Below are 19,447 nucleotides of genomic sequence, written 5' to 3' on the forward strand. Positions count from 1 at the left end.
GAGAGATCCAGAGAGGATCTCTTTCCCTCTCTGATATCATATGTTCATAGTCTGTCAGAGAAACAAGAACAAAGTTCTGGACATTAGTGATGTGGAAATATGATCATGTCGAAATGAGCACAGAAAATAAACGGAAAAACAGCGTTACTCCAAACCCTAATTAACAAGGTGATCGAAAAGGTTCTCAAGATACTACCATTTGATTTCTTGTCTTCCATGGACAATCGAACCCGCATACTTCATTCCTCCCCAAACTCTTATATTCAAACAGGAGTGCCAGTGCTAAGAACATATGGCATTGGAATCATCCGTTCATCAAACTAGTTGACAAGTGACATGACATACATCAAATTACTTTTCTTGCTTCCTAATTTCTTGCTGATTGCTGCACTGCTTGAACGGTTGCAATGAGTTGAGCCATAATGGCAGCATACTGGACAGCAGTATGTTGTGAAGTATATTGGTCTCCAAGGCCATACTCGGAAAAGTTTGGTTCCACATGCATGAAGTGTCCTGGCAATGATCTTTTCGCCAAAGCCTGCTGCCAAATATCCATGAACTCTTCCATGACTTGCCTCGCTTTTTCCATCGAAGAAATGGGAAGGTACTCCAGCTGCAGAACATATGTAACTTCAATTAACAAGGATCTAGTACAATGACAACATGAAATTATTTCTCAGAATTGCAAATTTGCCTTTCTATGGGAAGTAATTGAAGTTAACAGGGAGATCCAGAAATCAATCCAACGGAAATATTTGAGGTCGTTAATCTATAAGGTAAAAGCTTAGGACAATAATAATGAAACCAACTTTTCATAAATTGCCAGAGCTTGGTTATTCACACTGCTCAGCAAAGCGTACTTCAGCATGTATTCCAATCTAGCCGCAAACAAACTCTAATCGAGGTATCTAAACAAGAAAACTACTTTCATCAGCATTACTATCAGCATTAACTCTTCCAACAAAGAGATCCTAAACAACCGTCAAAAACACTCGAATAAAACAAAAAGGCACTTCTTAAATTGCAACCCTTGTCAAAGTTCTAATATATTTTAAAATGCACATCTAACTTCTTAAACACTCATAAGTTTGCTAAATATCGAAATGGCAAACCCCGTGAAAAGAAAAACTAATCAGATCTCAACCAAATTTAAAGCCTAGAGCAAGTCCATACCTCCATAACTATTCCTCTCAAATTTTCTGAATGAGTAGGAATAACTTTCCCCACTCTCAATTGGAAGTCCCCGAGTTGATAATGAAACCCCTACGCATTAAACCATAAACCACCAAAGAATCAAATAAAACAATTTTCTCAATTTCAACCTCCAAAATTCAGAACACCAAACCTTCCAACTACACCAATTGAAGGGGGAAGGAGGGGGGAAACCTCAAAATAAAGCGAGACCCTTGATTTGTAAGACTGTAACTTCTCCATAATCGTCTGAATTGATGAATCCGCCTCGAGAATTATCCGCTGCAACCGCATTATCAGGTAGTACTTACTGGGTTGCTCCGGCAGCGCAATCCCCAGAAAATCACGTGCGGCCTCCCCCGTTAAAGAGGCCTCTGATGATGCACATAAAATGTACCATATCAAAATCTAATTTTTCAAACAATTAACAAAACCCACAGACAAGATAGAAAAACAAAACAAATACAAACATAAAATATGAGAAATTTAGTTATTTACCTCGCAGTATGGGTTTGTAGAAGGTGATGGTGGCTTTCCACCTGCCTTCCTTGACGCCATTGATGCTCTCGACGCACTGCGTGACTTCGTTTATGATCTGACTGTTGACCGTCGTCCCTGCGTTGGGCTGCCAGTGCAAAACCCTAAAATTGCAAGCACCGCAAAAATCAAGCACAAAACTTTATTATACATAAATTGTCCGAATATGTGATTAGGGTTTTCAGTGATTACCATTTGAGCGGCATTGCCTCGGATATCGGAGGTTTCTGATTAGGATTTTGCAGTCGATGTAGGACACTGACGGAGGAGATAAAGGGTTTTAGTGAGATAAGCAGAAGTAAAAGAAATTGGGATGCAAATGCATAAGCTGCAGAATCAATGAGCAAAGAATTTGAGAGGTAAACGGAAGATGAGACTGAACAAAATCTACAAAAAAATGGGAAATTTCAGGTAGCAGGAGAGAGAGATACCTGGATGCCGAGCTGAGAGGAAAGACAGATGATAGAGGAGAGAGAAAGGGAGGGTGTAATTGAATTTTACTTGATTTTATTTGAAATCCTAAGAAGACAAATGAGTGGGATTACTTTGATTTTCGTTAAAAGCTAATTTAAATTATATTTTGTTAATTTACTTTCTTTCATGTTTTTAAAAAAAATAAAAAATTCTTTAAGATTGTTAAACCATTCTTTATTAATAGATTTTAAAATTAAAGTATAATTGCATATTTTTATTAACTAGTTTAAAATCTTGAATGCATACATTCGGATTTTTATAAAGTATTATATGTATTTTTAATCCTAACTGAATAACTAAACTTCATAGATTAAATCTTAATTAAATACATTTGAATATGTATTCATCGTTTAATTGAATACACATAAGCCCTTTTTTATAAACTTTTTTACATACAATATTCATCGTTTTTTCTAAGTGAAATATTGTAAGTTCGATTGCTGCGAATTATGAATTTACAATTAATTTATTATAATTTAGTCATCAAAATTTCAAGTCGTTGAGATTAGCTCAAGTAGCGAAATACATGAAATAATGTTGAAATTGGGATAAGTTCATGATTCATTTTCGTAAATGTAACTAAAAGAAGAATTTTAGCTCATACATTAACCATTTTTTTTGTTTTCTAGTACAAGATATTTTTTTGTGTTTTCACGACACGGCTCAATACACCACTAGTTCAATACATTTTTAACAATAGCGAGCATCTTATGTTCTCGAATATGACTATCATAAATAAAAGTTTTAAATTAGTAATGACATCAACTAGAAAAATTATTAAACATTGACTTATATGTCTTTCGAAGTTTAGTCGTGAGCACCATGTGATGAAATTAACAGAAAATATAATAGTTGGCCGAGTACGAATACAAAGTTAATAGGGACGAGATCGAATTCAAAGTTTTTAAAGGGCGAAATCAAATTCAGTGTTTTTCAAGGACTAAATCGAATTAAAATTGAAAGGTCCTAAGAGCAAAGTAAAACCGAGTTCGAAAATTAAGTCCCTTTTGTTTATTTTATTTACAAAGGAGTCCCTGCTTTTTAGCGCGAGGCGGTTTAAAGAAAGTACAAGAAGAAAGCCTTGGTACATGAGGAGAAACAGCAGAAGGCAGAGAGTGACTGTGTGAGCGTCTTCGTCTTCTCTCAATCTCCAACCCCAAAATTCCCAGAAAAGTTGCGTTCTTTGCGTCCAATTGGCGGCATCCGTTCACGTTCTCCGGCCAGTTCGCGAAGCCGAGAAGAGATGCAAGGCGGCGCTAGGGTGCTTTCTCAGTTTTTGTGTGATTTGCGGAATCAATGGCGTGCGTGTACGTACCGGTGCAGAACTCGGAGGAGGAGGTGCGGGTGGTTCTGGATCAGCTCCCTAAGGAAGCTAATGATATCATCGACATCCTCAAGGCGGAGCAAGCCTCTCTCGATCTCTGGCTCATTATCGCGGTTGGTGTTTTTCGATTTTAAATTTAGAGCATGATTGTTTGAGGTTCTGACTATTACGTTTCAATTGTTGCGTGAATGCACGAACTTTCTATATGTTGGTGTATTAATTTCTCTGATAAAAAGTGGCGAACGTGGTGTTTAAGTTTGAATTGGTAATGCTGCAGAGAAAGTATTTCGAACACGGAAAGCTCGAGCAGTTCCGCCAGATTTTGTATTATTACCTGTCTTACAGGTCAGCTTTTACTGGCTTAAGGTGACGTAGATCAGGCATTTACTGCATTCAAGATTGTACTAAACGGAGACCGAGATAATGTTACTGCCCTTTTGGGTCTGGTATATTCATTGAATTTATCTGATTAACAATGCAATTATGCCTGCCGTTTTCATGGATTACATGCATGAAAATGTGATGAAAATTTCAGTATATGAAAAGCAAAACAGAAGATATTCGTAGCTTTTTACTTATTGCTCTTCCCTGTCTATGCTTTATCAGTGCATCAAAACTTGAACGCTGTCTCTTTTACTTTCAATAATTCATTCTATAGTCTTTTGATTATGGGTGCAAAACTTTTGTTGGGTGTCCACCATGTGATGTACTTGGCTATCCAGGAATCCATGATCGATTATGGTGCTCTGGCTAGCAAAATATTTAAGAGGAAAATTGGCAAAGGTACACTGGGGTGGATATTTTAATGGCAGATAGCAGCTAGGGAAATAAAATTTACATTGAGTTTCAGGGGGAACTCATTTGAAATATAACAGAAACAGACCTGGTTGCCCCAGAGAGAACAAATTGGGACTCACTTGGTTAGTGGATAAACACTTCAATTTGTTGTGATTTGTAAACAATTTGCCGCTGATATCTGCTGGCATGCGTTGAATTCAATCGTGGGCACTATTCAGATTCATTGGAGCTCTACAAGGTTTGTATTTTCAATCCCACTGTTTGCTAATGGAAAGAACACAAGAATGCATACATTCTAACTTCTAGAATTTGTTATTTGTGTTTGAATTGGTTGGGATTATGGCTCTTACCTAGCAGAAATTTGGTAATTTTTCTTGTGAAGATAATTTCTGTTATAAACACTGATCATTGGTGTAATTTGTATTTTGTGAATTTGATAAAGAGGGCCATGCAAGTACATCCTGATTGTCCTGCGGCTGCAAGGCTTGGCATAGGTCTCTGTTGTTACAAAATGGGTCAATTTGATAAAGCTCGGCAGGTATTTGAACGGGTTCTACAGGCAAGTGATATCAACCAATTAATGATACATTAAGAGCAGGTGAAGGTGCTATTTGCATGAAACAGTTTTTTACCCGAATGAATTTATGATTGCAGTTAGATCCACAAAATGTTGAGGCTCTTGTTGCACTTGCAATTCTTGATTGGATACTGTTTATTTAGGTCGATTGATTATTGATATCATGGGCATCCTTCTCTCTTTCAACGAGTAGTCTAACATTCAGGCTATATTATACTTAATAGCTGCTGGAATAAGGAAAGGAATGGAGAAAATGCAGACAGCTTTTGAGATATACCCTTATTGTGCAATGGCCTCGAATTATTTGGCAAACCATTTTTTCTACACTGGTCAGCACTTTGTGATTGAGCAACTAACTGAAACTGCATTGGCTGTGACCAACCATGGACCGACAAAGTCACATTCCTACTACAATTTGGCACGATCTTACCATAGCAAGGTTAGGAAAAGCTATGCTTTTTACTTTTTAAACGAAAAGGTCTTTCTTTTTCTTGGTATTATAATGTTGATGGGGTTCTTCACATTTTCTATATTGTGTTGGTTAAACATTTTGAGGCGGAAAGAGTTTTCTGCTGTACAACGTCAATGCGTTTTGGCAGCTTCTCTGCGTGTCTCTGTAGATATGGGTTGATTGTTCATTGAATGACTAGTTTTAGGCCAGCATTTTGGTTCCACATACTACTATGCTTTCTAATGTGGTGTCTAGCTAAACAAATTCCTAAGGTGGCCCCATGGTGAAATTGTCAGTAATTTTAGTTACTAACTTGCTGCTGGAAATGAACACTTTCAAACAAGTGAAGATAAATTGTTAGTCTTGTGGCCTCATTTGATTTAATGCAATCAAGGCCATTAATTTTAGCCATGCACTCAGGATTCTAAATGTTACAAATGTTTGTTGTTGCTGGATTGCAGGGTGACTATGAGAAGGCTGGAGTTTACTACATGGCATCCGTCAAGGAGATCAGTAAACCCCATGAGTTCGTATTTCCTTATTATGGTCAGTTACCATCAGCCATTAACAATCTTCTGTGCTTATACTTGTCATGAGAGTGATGTGTTGGCATAGTATTTGTAACGATAATGATGTGTGTAATGTATCTTCTGCAGACTTCAACATAATTTCTCTCTCTTTTTTTCTTTTTGTGGGTCCACATCCTTTGTTGTCATTGTTTGCATTGGCATGCATACTTCAACCAGGCCCATGACATTTTCAGCACGTGCCAAAATCTGATTGTTGAAGCATGATTAGTCATGTAACATTGTTCGCATTCACTTAGTTCTTTCATAATATTGGGCTCTTTGTGACAGGTTTGGGACAAGTACAACTGAAGATGGGATATCTTAGAAGTTCACTGTCGAACTTTGAAAAGGTTTTGGAGGTTTACCCTGATAATAGTGACACATTGAAGGTGAGTTGAAACTTGAAATGGAATAATGTTAAATGATCCATTTTTTGAATTTTTTTTGTACCTTTTCTAATTTCCCTTACCCATAGGTCCTTGGGCACATATATGTTCAGCTTGGGCAGACTGAGAAGGCCTTGGAATTTATGAGGAAGGCCACAAAAGTTGACCCAGATGATTCCCAGGTAATCAATTCTCTATATTATTCTCTGATGTGTTCTGACCTTGTGGATTTTTAAGAACTGGTTTGTGTGAATCTGCTAACTGAACACCTAAATCCACACTCGACATGTGTGTGATACTTTCTTTTTAGTATGTTGGTGTGTTCCATTTTACAGAAAGTGTGTCTCCGTTTATTAAAAAGTGGTGTATGCCATTTAGTTAGGGGTTCTCCTTGTATACACTATTTACATCATTGCTATGGTCTTTGTTGTTCTTCACACAGCAACAAAGACTATAATGCTCCCTGGAACCCTTGTGCGAGGCTGTGTCCTCATGGCTAATCTGTGATCCTCATCCTGTGCCCATACATAAACAGGATGCTTTGTCCATAACCAAGATGTTAAGAGTTGGTTTTTTTATGGTTGTGGATAGAGGTGTTGTGTGTTCATTGTGAAGATGGCTTGAAACTTTTAGTATGTATTGCAAGCCATATCCTAGCTTGAACTTATATCTTCACTACTACAACCTGACTGCAATGCAGGCCCTTCTTGATCTGGGGGAGCTGTTGATTTCATTTGATGCTGGAGCTGCTCTGGATTGCCTAAAAACTGTATGTTATTCTGTCCTATATAGCAAGAGTTTTCATCCTTACATTGAATGGGTCAGATGAATGAGCAGGATGATGAAGAGAATGTTCAAGATCCTCTTGCAGCGGTTGGGCTGGAAGATTCTGACGCTGACAAGGAGGTAGTAAATTATCTCTATAAATCCAAGGATACTAACTTATCAATTTTGTCACTACATGACTTGGACTCAAAATATTTAGACCGGATGTCGTGGTGCCTCGGCATCAATGAAGTTTTTATGGAGTAATTGTTGAAATTGTTCTGCCCGGTAAAAAATTCCTTGCTGCTGGCCATAAAATATTCACCTTTATGTTCCAGGCTGCACAATCCACAGATCGACGAAGGCGGGCATTTTCAGAATCTGGTGATGATGAGCAACAACCGGAGTCCAGTCCTGTCAGAGAAAATTCTGCAGAGTTACAGAGTGATGGAGAAGGAAGAGAAGGTGGCGGTGATAAGCAGAATGGGGACGCCGATCTTGACGATGAGGATTAAGATCCCTTCATTATGTTGAGCTCTACAAGATCAGCGGTAAATATGTCTTACAATTTTGAACAAATAATAATCTTTAAATTAAGGCATGAACTTTCTTAGTTAGACAGTTGATGTGCCGGTGCTTTGTTTTTCTGTTGGTCGTCCTGTTGGCAATTGTCAGTCGTCGATAGAGATGCATTGTGGTTCAGCAGGAACGCCGTGCATCTGTGACGGGTTGATTTCTCCTTGAGTTGAAACGACAGTGCATAAGCTGAGAGCTTTCTGCTTTCTGCTCTTCCCGAAACTGAGGTATTTGATGGACAAAACAAAACCCACTCAGATTCTGAGACATGTGAGGACTGAGACCGTGAGACGTGAGAGTGCACATGACATCTAACTTCTCTGAACGTGCTGAAATCTGAAAGCACTTCTATCTGAAAAGCACTTCTCTGAAAGCACTTATACCTAACCAGAGACCCACTCACTCAACACTGGCTTCTGCACCATTCAGATTACATAGTGCTGCTTCTGCTTAAAGCTTCCTCTCCTGCCCCGTTTCTATGACTAAACAACTTTCACGCCATGCTTTCTTTTTTCTGGTTCTGCAGGTTTAACTTTTAACAACTAACTTTAGCCCCAAGAAAGCACTACAGTATCGAAAGGGTCCATTCCCACCTTTTTTTGCCCTTTTCTCCGCTATTTCATCGCAGGCTAGTGATTTTCACGATATCTTTTAGCCTCTATTTATAAAATATTCATTTTGGAGTGCGGACGGCCCAAATTGCTATCCATCTTTAGTACCGAGTGAAGAGGATTTTCTGCACATGCCTAATTTTGTAGAATCATTAGTTAGAGTTAATTGTAAATTATGATTTAAATGCTTGGGATCCAACATAAATATTCTATTTAATACCTGAAGAATTGGCAGCTAGCTCTTTTGTCTGAAGCAGCAGAGTGGTTGACATCTTTTCAAAGCTTTATTTGGACTAAATTTTTGTGTAATTTTATAAAAACAGTAGTGTATCTGCATTGTCCAATTCACCAAAATATTATCTCTGTAAATCTACTGTCTGTCATATTTATACTTTTTAAAGGAAATATATAGCTGGTGCACGTGCATCTCTTCCTTTTACCCTTTGTTGTTTTCCTTTTTCTGGTTTCTTTTACCCATAAATATCTGAATATATGGAAAGGGATGTGATATTCACATATCCTTTTTTACTTTTCATACCCTTCTAATTTTCGGCCGTCGGATCAGATGAATTGAAAAAGATCAATAGACAGAAATTAACAAAGGGTGTGTGAGAAGTAAAATGGGGTGTGTGGATAGCACACCCCATATGGAAATACAAAGGTAAAAAAAGAGTAGGAGGACTATAAACAGAGCTAATTTAAACGTAGGGCAGTGCTATCCACACTTATTTTTACTTCTCACATATTTCTCTCAATTTTTTATCATTGCGTCAAATGGATTGAAGAATATCAACGGACAAATTAACAAGGATGTGAGAGGTAAAAATGGGTGTGTAGATATCATTACCCTAAATGTAAAGGATCAGTTTCTTAAATCTGCAAATCTCAGTGTTGCACGCTTGGAAATTTAAACTCATTGCACAATACACATGTCAAAATGTAATTTTTCTGAAACGAATGATCGCGAAGCCAATTGTTTTTCATTTACCTCCTAAGGAATGACGAAAACTTATGGACGCTCAAACCGAATCATTAGTAGGTCAACTCTCACAAAAACATGAAACCTCATGTATTTTAGTCATATTTAATTACACGTTGGTCACACCAGGTGCAAGAGTGTCAGGAAGCCTTACTAAAGTTTCCTTTTGAAAGAGGAGGAGGCAGATCCATGGTCCTGATTCCTGAGGAGTCTTTTTTCGGCTAGCTCTCAAGAAAGGAGAAAAGTTTGTGTAGAAGCACCCAGACCGCGTATTTGTAAAACAGCTGTCACCAAAGTATGAGACCCCATGTATCTTGATTTAAGTAGACTCCATTTCCGCGTTCATCCGCCTAATGTGAAAAATACCCTGATTAAACAGGTCTCTCAAAGTTTTGCTATAGAGAAGAAGGAAAAGTCATTGTGATAGGAGTCGGATTCTCTCTCCCCTCACGTGTTCTACATTCATTTTGGCCGTCCAAAAACATTTATAGTGTGCTAGAAACGAAAGTAGGACACGCAGAAAGGGAGAGGAGAGAGAGAGAGAGTTATTTTCCAAATTATAGTGGCTGGTGGATGTATTTATAAGGGTGATGAATGCTTGTAGCCTTGGGTTTAGAGATTTCCAAGGAAAGATTGGAGTTTACTCTTTTGCCAACAGAACCTGAGTTGAACTGTGGAAGCTCAGAGTCTCAGAGTCAGCACTGACAAATATTTTAGCCAAAATCTTGGGTCCATTTGGGTCCCCCCCTCAATTATGTCTTCAAACAACACAAAACATCAAAAATAATCTGATTCAACCAAAAAATAAATAAACCAGATTTGGGCTGACTCATTTGGAACTATTTATGATGAAGACCAGGACATCAACCAAGATTGTCAGAGATTGTCAGAGAGAGACTTAGGAGTTAGGACCCTTCATTTAGAACACAATAATCTGATTCAACCACATTCAGACATAATATTAAATTAAAATAAAATAATTAAAAATAAATATGCCAATACTAATTAGACATTGCATTACACACACACACACTAAAAAGAAAATAAAGTAGTGACACCCTGCCAGTACAGTTTTGGCCTTTGATTCAGAGAACCAGTACTGGAAAAAACTCAGCCATCTGCAAAAAACCAAAAACATATGGAACTTATTAGACAAAGATCTCAACTGGGTCTGAATAATTATGGACACGTGTATTGGCTAATTAACCGAGGTGACCGTAGTCATATTAGCTAAAGCAGATGCACCCGAGTTTGCATCTCTTTCCGTAGTTTGAATTAATTTAAGGGCTTAGAGTAAATATTTGCTTATATCATAAACAAACTCACAAGTAAATGCATTTGTAAGTCAGCTTACTATTGTGATGTCTTGAGGTGAAGACGGGGAAGTCATGACCAGACGTAGGAATGGAGATTGAGAGCCTGGTGGTGGAAACCGATCCGCTGTTCGATGATTTATCATCCAAATCGAGCCATGAATCTTTATCTTTAGGGGGCCATTCGTCGAAGAATCGATGAATGGTCTTCTGGGATCCTTCATTTCGGTCCATAGCGTAGTAATGCTGCTGCTGCTGCTGATGATGATGATGATCTTGCTTGTGATGTTTGATGCTCTGAAGCTGCTGATCCTGCTGATCACTTTGAAAAGCAGAGCAGCTTCTCTGTTTCGACGACGAATGAAGTACTAATTGTGAGCGGTGTGAACTGCCAGGAATCGTCCAAGGATGAAGAGCCAGAGAAGCGTCTCACTGTGCCTGAAGGCTCTGAGAAGAATGCATGTTCATCCACCTCCTCCTTCATCCCGTAAGCATACCTGTTTCTTCTCCAACCAATAACAACAAAAACACAACTACAATTATCAAATTTTTTCTTGACAATACGATATTTTAAACTACTTAATTTGCAAAGAGGGCAAACAAGCTCAATAGTCTAAAGAACGAACACTGCTCTGGCCAACCGGCATAAATCACAGACAGGCACATTGCTCTGGCCAACCGGCATAAACTCACAAAGGGCACACCGCCTGGCCAACCGGCTTAAACCAAATTCGTCTACATTGCTATGGTCAACCGGCCTAAACCCACGAGCAATAAATAAGGACAGGCACACTGACATGACCGACTTAAACTTAGGACGTGCACACTACTCTAGCCAACCGGCATAAGGGCCGGGTAAGCATCGAGGACAAACACACCGCCCTTAACTGCCCTAAAATGCTTAAAACAGATGCAGGAAAATAAGTGGCATAATTTTGTGTTTGGGACAAACCTGTATTCTGAGCTGGGTTGGGGATAAGAACCAGAGTCCAAAAACAAGGAAGTAGTGTTTCTCTCTTGATGTGGGAATCCAATTCCAGGAGGCCTTGGAGAAGGTGAGTGATGATGATAGAGGAAAGGGTAAGGGTGGGAATCAGAGGAGGAGAGAGAAGAGAGCGATGAGGAAAGGGAATGAAAAGCTGCAGGACTTGGAGAAGCCGAACAAGTGTTGATTTTGGTGGTAATTATTGAAGTGTTTGATGACTTTGATGTTTTGAGAACTTCCACAGGCTTTCTTGAACGGTTTTTCCCTCTGTGCATGTGCCTCTCGCAGTATTTCGAATCCAGAAACGCCTCTTTTGAGCACCTCCATTTTTTCCCATCTGTTCTTCTGCACCTTCCTGGCTCTGGGTCTATTTTTCTTCCTAATCCCATCTGGAAACAGTTCCATCCAACTGCAAGAAAAAACCCACAACTCAAAACTTCAAAGTTCCATTCTTTTCACAAAACCAACAAATATTACGCACTCAAAACTTCAAAGTTGCATTTCTTTTACAAAACCCAGAAATAATATGCACTCAAAAGTATAAAGTTCCCTTCATTTTAGATTGAGAGAGGGAGAGAGGCTTACTGTGAGGAGGGTGGTGAGAGAAGATCTTTGGAGGGAGAGGGGAGTCCAAGCTGCAGGAGCTTCTTTTGAGGGAGAAGAGGAGATCAGGAGGGATGGAGATTCCAGAAACCATGTACTTGTAGATAAGAGCTTGGTGCTCAAGCTCCTGCCACTGAGATGGAGTGAAAGGAAACCTGCCGCTTCTTCCAGTGCTACTCATACTATTTTTTAATTATTTCCCAGATCAGAAGGAAGGAAGAACGAGCAGAAAACCAGAAACTTGGTTTTCAAAGAAACCAAAGACAAAGAGAGAGAGAGAAAGAAAAGATGAAACCTGAGACTGGTTTATTTCAGATTTCAGAGTGCAGAAACAAAGAAGAGAGAAGGGTTGGGAGAGAGAGAGAGAGAGAGAGAGAGGGAGGGAGAGGAGAGAGAGGAGAGTTGCTAATAGGTATATTTATTTTCAGGGACCATTTAGCTGCAGAATCTTCTGTACATGGATAAAACTAATGGTTCTGATTACAGTACTGCCGCTGCTGCCTCTACTGCTTGCCATTGCCATTTCCCCACCTGCCCTCTCTCTCCTCTCTCTCTCTCTCTCTCTCTCTCTCTCTGACTCTGCAAATATTATACTGCACCTCTGTTGCTTCTGACTCTGCATCTAAGCTGCTGCAGCTGTGGCAGCTCTTGTCTCTGACAACTCTACGGAAATGCATGAACTAAAGCCAAGTGAATATGTAAACAAATAAATAGTAAACACTTATTAGAAAAAGAGTAACGAAAAAAATCATTATTATTAGTAGAAAAATGATGTTTTCTTCACGATCTTTTTTTCTTTCTTTTGCATTCCTGTTTATTTATTATTTTTATTTATTCACTTTAAAAGCTAAAATTAATAGACGAAGAAAACAAGTTATTAATTACTTGCATCTCTTAGAAAAAGTAATAATTTTTATTACAAACGAAATTATACGTGTCACTATTTATAACATAAAAAAAGAATATGTTTGAATTTGGGATGAAATAAATTGAAAAGAAAGATATTAATTACTAAAATAATCCACCCGTGCCCGAGAAACGAACATTCTTCATTTATGCATATTGTAGTTTCACATACCAAGAAGTAATTCAATAAAGAAGGTGAAAAATCTCAACTCACACGCTAAACTGTGATTAATAAAACATAAGAAGTTTTACTTCGGATGCGAGTAGCAAAGTATTTTCCTTAATATGATTATCTCTAGAGAGAGAGAGAGAGAGAGAGAGAGAGAGTTGGTGTGTGCATGTCTGGGTGGTCTGATCAGAGATTGTACGGTGTTGTTGGGGCTTTTACTGCAGCTACTAACCCTTTTACTTTTATTTTCTTCTGTTCCTTTACCTCAGGGAGAGTCAGAGTCAGAGAGAACCACTTACAATCTAGCCTTTCTCTATTTCGAAAATTTAGAAAAGCCCCAGTGATTCAGATTTTAGAGCGGCAAGACCGCTTCTGGCTTCTGATTTCTTTCATCAAACACACCACCACCTCACCTCACTTTACTTATTACCCCTTCTTTCTTTTTTCTCCTTGTTGTAAAATCGACGATGTGTGTACAGTGGAATAAATAAAATAAGACACAAAATTTACGAGGTTCCTCTACAGTCAGTGTGACTGGAGTATGTCCTCGGGCAGCAGTGATGCTTTCATTATAATTTGGAATAATAGGAGTACAAAGATAACTCTATGTATTCTCTCCTCTCCTCTTTCTCTCTTTCTTTCTCTGCTCTCTATTCAAAGCATACGGAGTGCTCTATTTATAGAGCAACTCCAAGCACACATCTTTGACAATATAATCTCCACATATCAATATTCTGCTAAGGTTTTCAACACTTTGGCAATGTTTTCAATGTTGTGGCAGGTATTCAATACTGTGGGCATTCATTACCCACTAGTATTTTCAACACTTCGCCTTGGATGCCCACATATCAACATTAGTTGCCTCGTTAAAATCTTGATCTATTTTTGGATGCTCCCCCTTGATGAGTTTCTCTCCCTGATTTCCAATTCTTTAGGCTGATCATTGATCCTGCTGCTTTAGTCTTTTAGCGGTGATAGTTGCCGAATGAGGTGTTTCACTTGTTGTTAACTTTCCACAGGCTTGTTCTTGAACTGGGTTAGAGAGTCTTCTACTAGACTTCCTCCAAAGGTTTGAATTTACCTATTTTATCTGGAGCTGAATTTGATTTAAGGGTGGTGGACACTTGATCTTGAATCGGACTTGTGATTTCTTCAAATGCCGTCTAGGCTTGATCTTGAATGAAATTGGACCATGAGGAGCTTCATGTGACAAGTGATCTTAGACTTTGTCGGGGATAAACTGACATGTGTTTGTTGTGCTTGTTTCCACATGCTTCAATGTATCATTTTCACTTGCCTTACTTGCTCCCCTTGCAGGAATGGTATTTTCCTTATGCAGGTTTGGCATCTTCTCTTGTAGTATTTGTCCTTTGATACAGGAGTGGAATGCAAACCTTGCATTTAAATGGACCATCACTTCTTGGTGGCAGCGCAAGTTTGAGTGGAGGTTCCGACATATTGCTTTTTCTGTCTTTATCTTGGCAGGTAAGAACAAGGACAAAGGAAATGACAGGGAGATTACATGATATGAGATACTCTTGCTCTCGTCCCTAATGATATGAGATACTCTTGCTCTGGTGTGACTTGTTTGTAGAGGTATTCTCTGAGAGGAAGAAAACTGAGTATTTCGAGATACTTTGTGAAAGATACATTCTCGGAAATGAGGAAGAGTTAGATATTTTTCAGTTCTGCCTTGCCGTGGAGGACAGAGGTTGACATATATATGGATTTCCCAATAGCAGGTAGTAGTGATGTACCTTTACTCTTGTCAGCAACTGTGGTGTAATTAGAACAGTAAGATTCACGCGTTTTCAACTTTATCAGAGATCTTTGACAAAGTTGCACGTGATATCCAAGAGCTGAGATTACGTTTAAGAAATGTTGACAGACGTCATGCAGGGAAATCCAGCTTTTGAAATTCGAAAATCGGTGTCTCTTCGATTTTTGAATAAGTGGTCCTGTTGCCCCTCCTTTTATAGAGATATCAATTTTGTTTAGAAACACTCAGAAATTGTTGCCTGCAGAAATTTCCCTTTGTTGCACTTCTGAGATTTTATCTGACTTCCTTCATCATTTCTGAAAATGGCTTGCCCATCTAACTTTTGCTTAGATTTGAGTCTCAAGATTGATACAGACGAGCAGCGTCAGGATAACATATGACGTCCGTCCTTCTCATCTTCTAATGGTCCTCTTACGGTTGGGGACTCTGTGATGAAGAATAACATAACTGCTACAGTGGTAGCCAAGAATCTTCTCACTCCAAAGGACAACAGAATCCTTTCAAACCGGTCTGATGAGGCGGCCGTTCAAGACTTATTGGCTCTCAATGTTCAATGTGCAGGCTCTGTATCCAATATAGGCCAGCACCTGCTTGCTCGAAGTCACCAAGTTGAATCATTAATGGCTGAGGTTGCAATTCTTAAACAAGAAATTAGAGTGCTCAAGCATGAGAATAGAGTGTTACACATGCTTGCAAATAATTACTCTACGAGCATGAAAAGAAAGCTCGACCAGCTACTAGAATCCGAAGGTTGGACTTAAAATGACAATCGGGGGTTCGAGTCTTTATTCTAAAGACATCCATTGTCTTAACTGTCTGGAGTTCCACCAAGTATTGAGATTTCAAATAATCAACTTCTGGTGTTTTCCCCTTCTGAGGTACTTCCGAGTACTGAGGCTTCACATGAGTAACATTTGTGAAGGTTCCCTTCTGTTTGTTTGTTTTAACTCATGTGTATGTAATTTCTCGGAGATATTAATATATAAGCTTTATTTTATTCAGTGTATTGTGTTAAATACAATAAAGCATATATTTCATTAAGATGTGGTACTTTTAGACCAAATATCAATTTATCTTTACCCTCGCGAAGATAAATGATCATTCTTAGTGTCTAAATCATTTGAGTATTCAACTCAAAATATTCAATCCATATGATTCTTTAATGTCATAAACATCATAGATAAGATTCGTGTTGGCATATTGTTCGATTCTGCAGTTCGAGACAATATTTCTCTCAACACTTTATAATCTTTCTTGACTCTTCAGGAGTCCCAATTTAATATTATCAACTCTTGCAAGATATTTTAGTATGTTACAACAATACCATAATGAAAGTGCTCACTAAGGCAATTTATACCATCCATTGGTATTGAGTACATATTTTATGTTTTACCTTTCCGAGGCTTACTTCAAACAATTTAAATCCTTCAGGGATTTTCTACACTTCATGACACATTTTCCTTTAGAATTTATACAAAGCAATTCGCTTCCATGTATATTTGAGGGATTTACTCATGGAGATATGATATGGACGACTCTTAACCCTTCGTATATAATTCTCCATTCATATGAACTCTTTTACAACCTTGTGTCATATCATGTGAGTGTATTTCATAATATTACAAATGTTCATATGTAACCTTCTAGGTTCAACATCTTTTGGCTATTTGTATTGTATCCAAGTATATAGGTCTATTTTTCCACGTTCTTACAAAATTGTAATGGAATTGCCTATTTCCATTTTGGCCCATAATTTCGTTGATGGAAAAAGAACGAGACTCAATATCACCACAACTCATTGATGAATTTAGTAGCTACTTGTAAAAACCAAAATTACCATTGGTTATCATCAATTTATGATCCCATATTCTCATGTGCATGCGCATGCATAAAAACTTTTCATTTCTTTTGGGATATCCATTGCCTCTTCAAGGACATTACACTATCTCTTCCAGGATAGTTATAATTTAGAGAATGTGGATCATAACCTCCTCTTGAGCATTATAGAGCTTGGATTTTAATCTCCACTTCGGGAGTTGAGTCATTGGAACCTATACGTCTATCATACTTCATGCATGAGACATTAATATTCCCATGTCCGCGGATTGATCTTTCCGGGACAAGTATCCTTACGGCAACTGTCATGCGTCTGGCATGCGACAGTTATGTTTCGGGAATGCAATAGTTTTAGTAGTGCCATATTCTTCTTCTTTTGAAGGACTAAACCTTTTGAGTTTGAGGATCTGCCACGCTTCAGGCGTGCAACAGATAAATCATTTGCTGTCATATTATTTTGTCCAATAGAGACATTAATTCTTGTAGGCACATTTGCAGCAAGCATATGTGATTTTACCACTTTTGTTGCATCATTAAATGCACCTGACATTTGATTTGCATATCGTTGCATCATTCAATTATTCTCACTTTGTTTGTATATTGATTGCTTCATGAATCAAAATACGACAAATTCTCTTCGTTCTTCTGGAACGGTTTTTTCTCATCATTCTTCTGGAATGATATTTGCTCATCGTTCTTCTGAAACAAAGTTATTTTCTCCCCCTAACGGCGGGAAAATTGTCTTATCAAAATGACAGTCCGCAAACCACGCGGTAAATATATCCTCAGTCAAGGGTTTTAAATATTGAATGATAGATGATGTTCAACATCAATGCCTAATCCGCAATGATGCTTCATTTCAGTATGTTGTGGCAGTGTAATAGGTACATAGATAACACAACCAAAAACTCGTAAATGTATAATGTTTGGCTAGTTCCCAAACATGAGTTGTACTGAGAAGTATTGATGGTTGTCAACAGGTCTTAACCAAATCAATAATGCATCATGTAAAATGACATGTCCCATGTAGAAACTTTGGCAATTTCATTTTCATCAGCAGAACGCGGGTAATTAATTTCATCTGCTTAATAAATGCTTCTGCTAAACCATTTTTGAGTATGGACATAAGAAACTTCTGGTCCTTATTTAATAGTCTGTAGACTAAGATTTTTATGGCTTTTATTGCAATTAAGTTGAGGCACTGCGGCACTTCAAACTTAAGGTACTTATCAAAGAACTTCATGTCCTGATCTTGAGGATCAAGGGACTTCATGCCCGATCTTTTTGTTTGATGGAACTTCAGGTCCAATAATTTTTATATGATGAGGATCAAGAAACTGCAGGTTCTGATCTGATCAAGGAACTTCGGGTCCAGTATGTACTCATCGTAACAAAAAGAAGTACAATAAATTAAAGTAATAGACGGTAATTCCAACTATAATGAATAAATTGCATTTAAGTAAATAAAGCTTGTGACAAGGGCATTAATTCAGCACCATTCACATAAATCAAAACTTAAAGCAGTAGGCGGTAAAACTGTCTATGATAAATAAATTGCTTTAAAGTAAATAGAACTTGTGAAAGGGTTTTAAACCAACACCAATTCACATAAATAACAAGAAGTATCATACCTCCTTTTATTTATTATTTTTCTTTCTTTTGTCAGCATTTATTCAAACTTTACTATTGTTACTTTTCTTATTTCTGCAACATGGTGCCATGCACCAACAGAAACCATTTATATGATTTTGACCAAATGGTGTCATGCACCATTCAAATCCTTTTATATATATATATATATATATATATATATATATATATATTTTTTTTTTTCTTAGGTTGCAGTCAACATCTCCTTTTTTCTTCCTTATCTATCTCTGCCAGTCTCGAAACGCAGGGCCAGCTGGGTAGTTATGGAGGTTGCCCAAATTCAATTCAATCCAAAAGGCTACTAGAGACTGGCGTTGTTCTTGCATGACCCAGGGAACATGTCATCGTTAAGCAATAACTTCCCCACAGAGACATAGATGACAGTGGGGTTGACGGAGGTACAAGAGAGGGAGGCATGTGTGGATTCATTCTTGCCATCACCATCTCAAACAACCAAGTATTCATGGGAGTTCTTAAGATTCGTTGAAAACAACGTGATTTGGGTTTCCAAGTCTGATGAGATTTTTCTGGATCTCTGGAAACCAGTTGTCAAGTACGAGTTTTCTCATCTCGTGATGACTTCAGGTCGTAAATTTCAATTCTCACCGGAATTCGGTGGGGCGCTTCTGGCGCAGTGGGAGAGACGAAAAATGGACATACCTTTTATTCTGTGAGATTTTAGATGACGAAGGTGAGAGGTGGATAGTGCTTCATCGGATTTATGGCAATGTCGTTGTGCTTTCCACTAACATAAGAGCTTTTCGTGTTAATAACGTGTTGTAAAATCGACGATGTGTGTACAGTGGAATAAATAAAATAAGACACAAAATTTACGAGGTTCCTCTACAGTCAATGTGACTGGAGTACATCCTCGGGCAGCAGTGATGCTTTCATTATAATTTGGAATAATAGGAGTACAAAGATAACTCTATGTATTCTCTCCTCTCCTCTTTCTCTCTTTCTTTCT

The 19,447-nt window shown here is 38.1% G+C and overlaps 2 protein-coding genes and 1 pseudogene across 3 annotated transcripts; 1 reads left to right on the plus strand and 2 right to left on the minus strand.

Moving 5' to 3' along the window:
* Positions 1 to 90: 90 nt before the first annotated feature.
* LOC103932532 (mediator of RNA polymerase II transcription subunit 20a) lies at positions 91 to 2,254 on the minus strand. Of its 2 annotated transcripts, none has more exons than XM_009342156.2 (6): positions 2,160 to 2,254; positions 1,921 to 1,986; positions 1,690 to 1,832; positions 1,387 to 1,565; positions 1,174 to 1,263; positions 91 to 613 (listed from the first exon to the last, which is right to left on the minus strand). In XM_009342156.2, exons 2-6 carry the CDS (start codon positions 1,932 to 1,934, stop codon positions 368 to 370), a joined length of 672 nt encoding a protein of 223 aa, XP_009340431.1. In that variant the 5' UTR covers positions 1,935 to 1,986; positions 2,160 to 2,254; the 3' UTR covers positions 91 to 367. The 2 variants fall into 2 exon arrangements, with proteins under 2 accessions (XP_009340431.1, XP_009340430.1); XM_009342155.3 differs by having other exon boundaries at positions 1,921 to 2,056; positions 2,160 to 2,243.
* Positions 2,255 to 3,263: 1,009 nt separating this feature from the next.
* On the plus strand, positions 3,264 to 7,693 carry LOC103932531 (protein CTR9 homolog). Its single transcript, XM_048579443.1, has 12 exons — positions 3,264 to 3,639; positions 3,804 to 3,892; positions 4,185 to 4,309; positions 4,543 to 4,562; positions 4,767 to 4,862; positions 5,095 to 5,340; positions 5,814 to 5,898; positions 6,210 to 6,310; positions 6,397 to 6,489; positions 7,008 to 7,076; positions 7,133 to 7,213; positions 7,411 to 7,693. Exons 1-12 carry the CDS (start codon positions 3,499 to 3,501, stop codon positions 7,585 to 7,587), a joined length of 1,323 nt encoding a protein of 440 aa, XP_048435400.1. The 5' UTR covers positions 3,264 to 3,498; the 3' UTR covers positions 7,588 to 7,693.
* A 2,480-nt stretch (positions 7,694 to 10,173) lies between these two features.
* On the minus strand, positions 10,174 to 12,538 carry LOC125470519 (annotated as a pseudogene).
* Between the last annotated feature and the right edge of the window lie 6,909 nt (positions 12,539 to 19,447).

This window comes from the organism of the source record quoted next, unplaced genomic scaffold (genome assembly GCF_019419815.1).
Source record: "Pyrus x bretschneideri cultivar Hongxiangsu unplaced genomic scaffold, Pyrus_bretschneideri_v1 Contig1, whole genome shotgun sequence".
Classification (NCBI taxonomy): domain Eukaryota; kingdom Viridiplantae; phylum Streptophyta; class Magnoliopsida; order Rosales; family Rosaceae; genus Pyrus; species Pyrus x bretschneideri.

Bases quoted from the DNA above. Each gene is read 5' to 3' on its own strand.
- LOC103932532 (XM_009342156.2), bottom strand. The intron at 1,264-1,386 runs GTTTCCCCCCTC...TTTAATGCGTAG, and splicing joins GGGTCTCGCTTTATTTTGAG to GGGTTTCATTATCAACTCGG. The intron at 614-1,173 runs GTATGGACTTGC...TATGTTCTGCAG, and splicing joins TGAGAGGAATAGTTATGGAG to CTGGAGTACCTTCCCATTTC.
- LOC103932531 (XM_048579443.1), top strand. From the start codon at position 3,499: ATGGCGTGCGTGTACGTACCGGTGCAGAACTCGGAGGAGGAGGTGCGG. The intron at 4,310-4,542 runs GTACACTGGGGT...GGCACTATTCAG, and splicing joins TAAGAGGAAAATTGGCAAAG to ATTCATTGGAGCTCTACAAG. The intron at 7,214-7,410 runs GTAGTAAATTAT...TTTATGTTCCAG, and splicing joins ATTCTGACGCTGACAAGGAG to GCTGCACAATCCACAGATCG.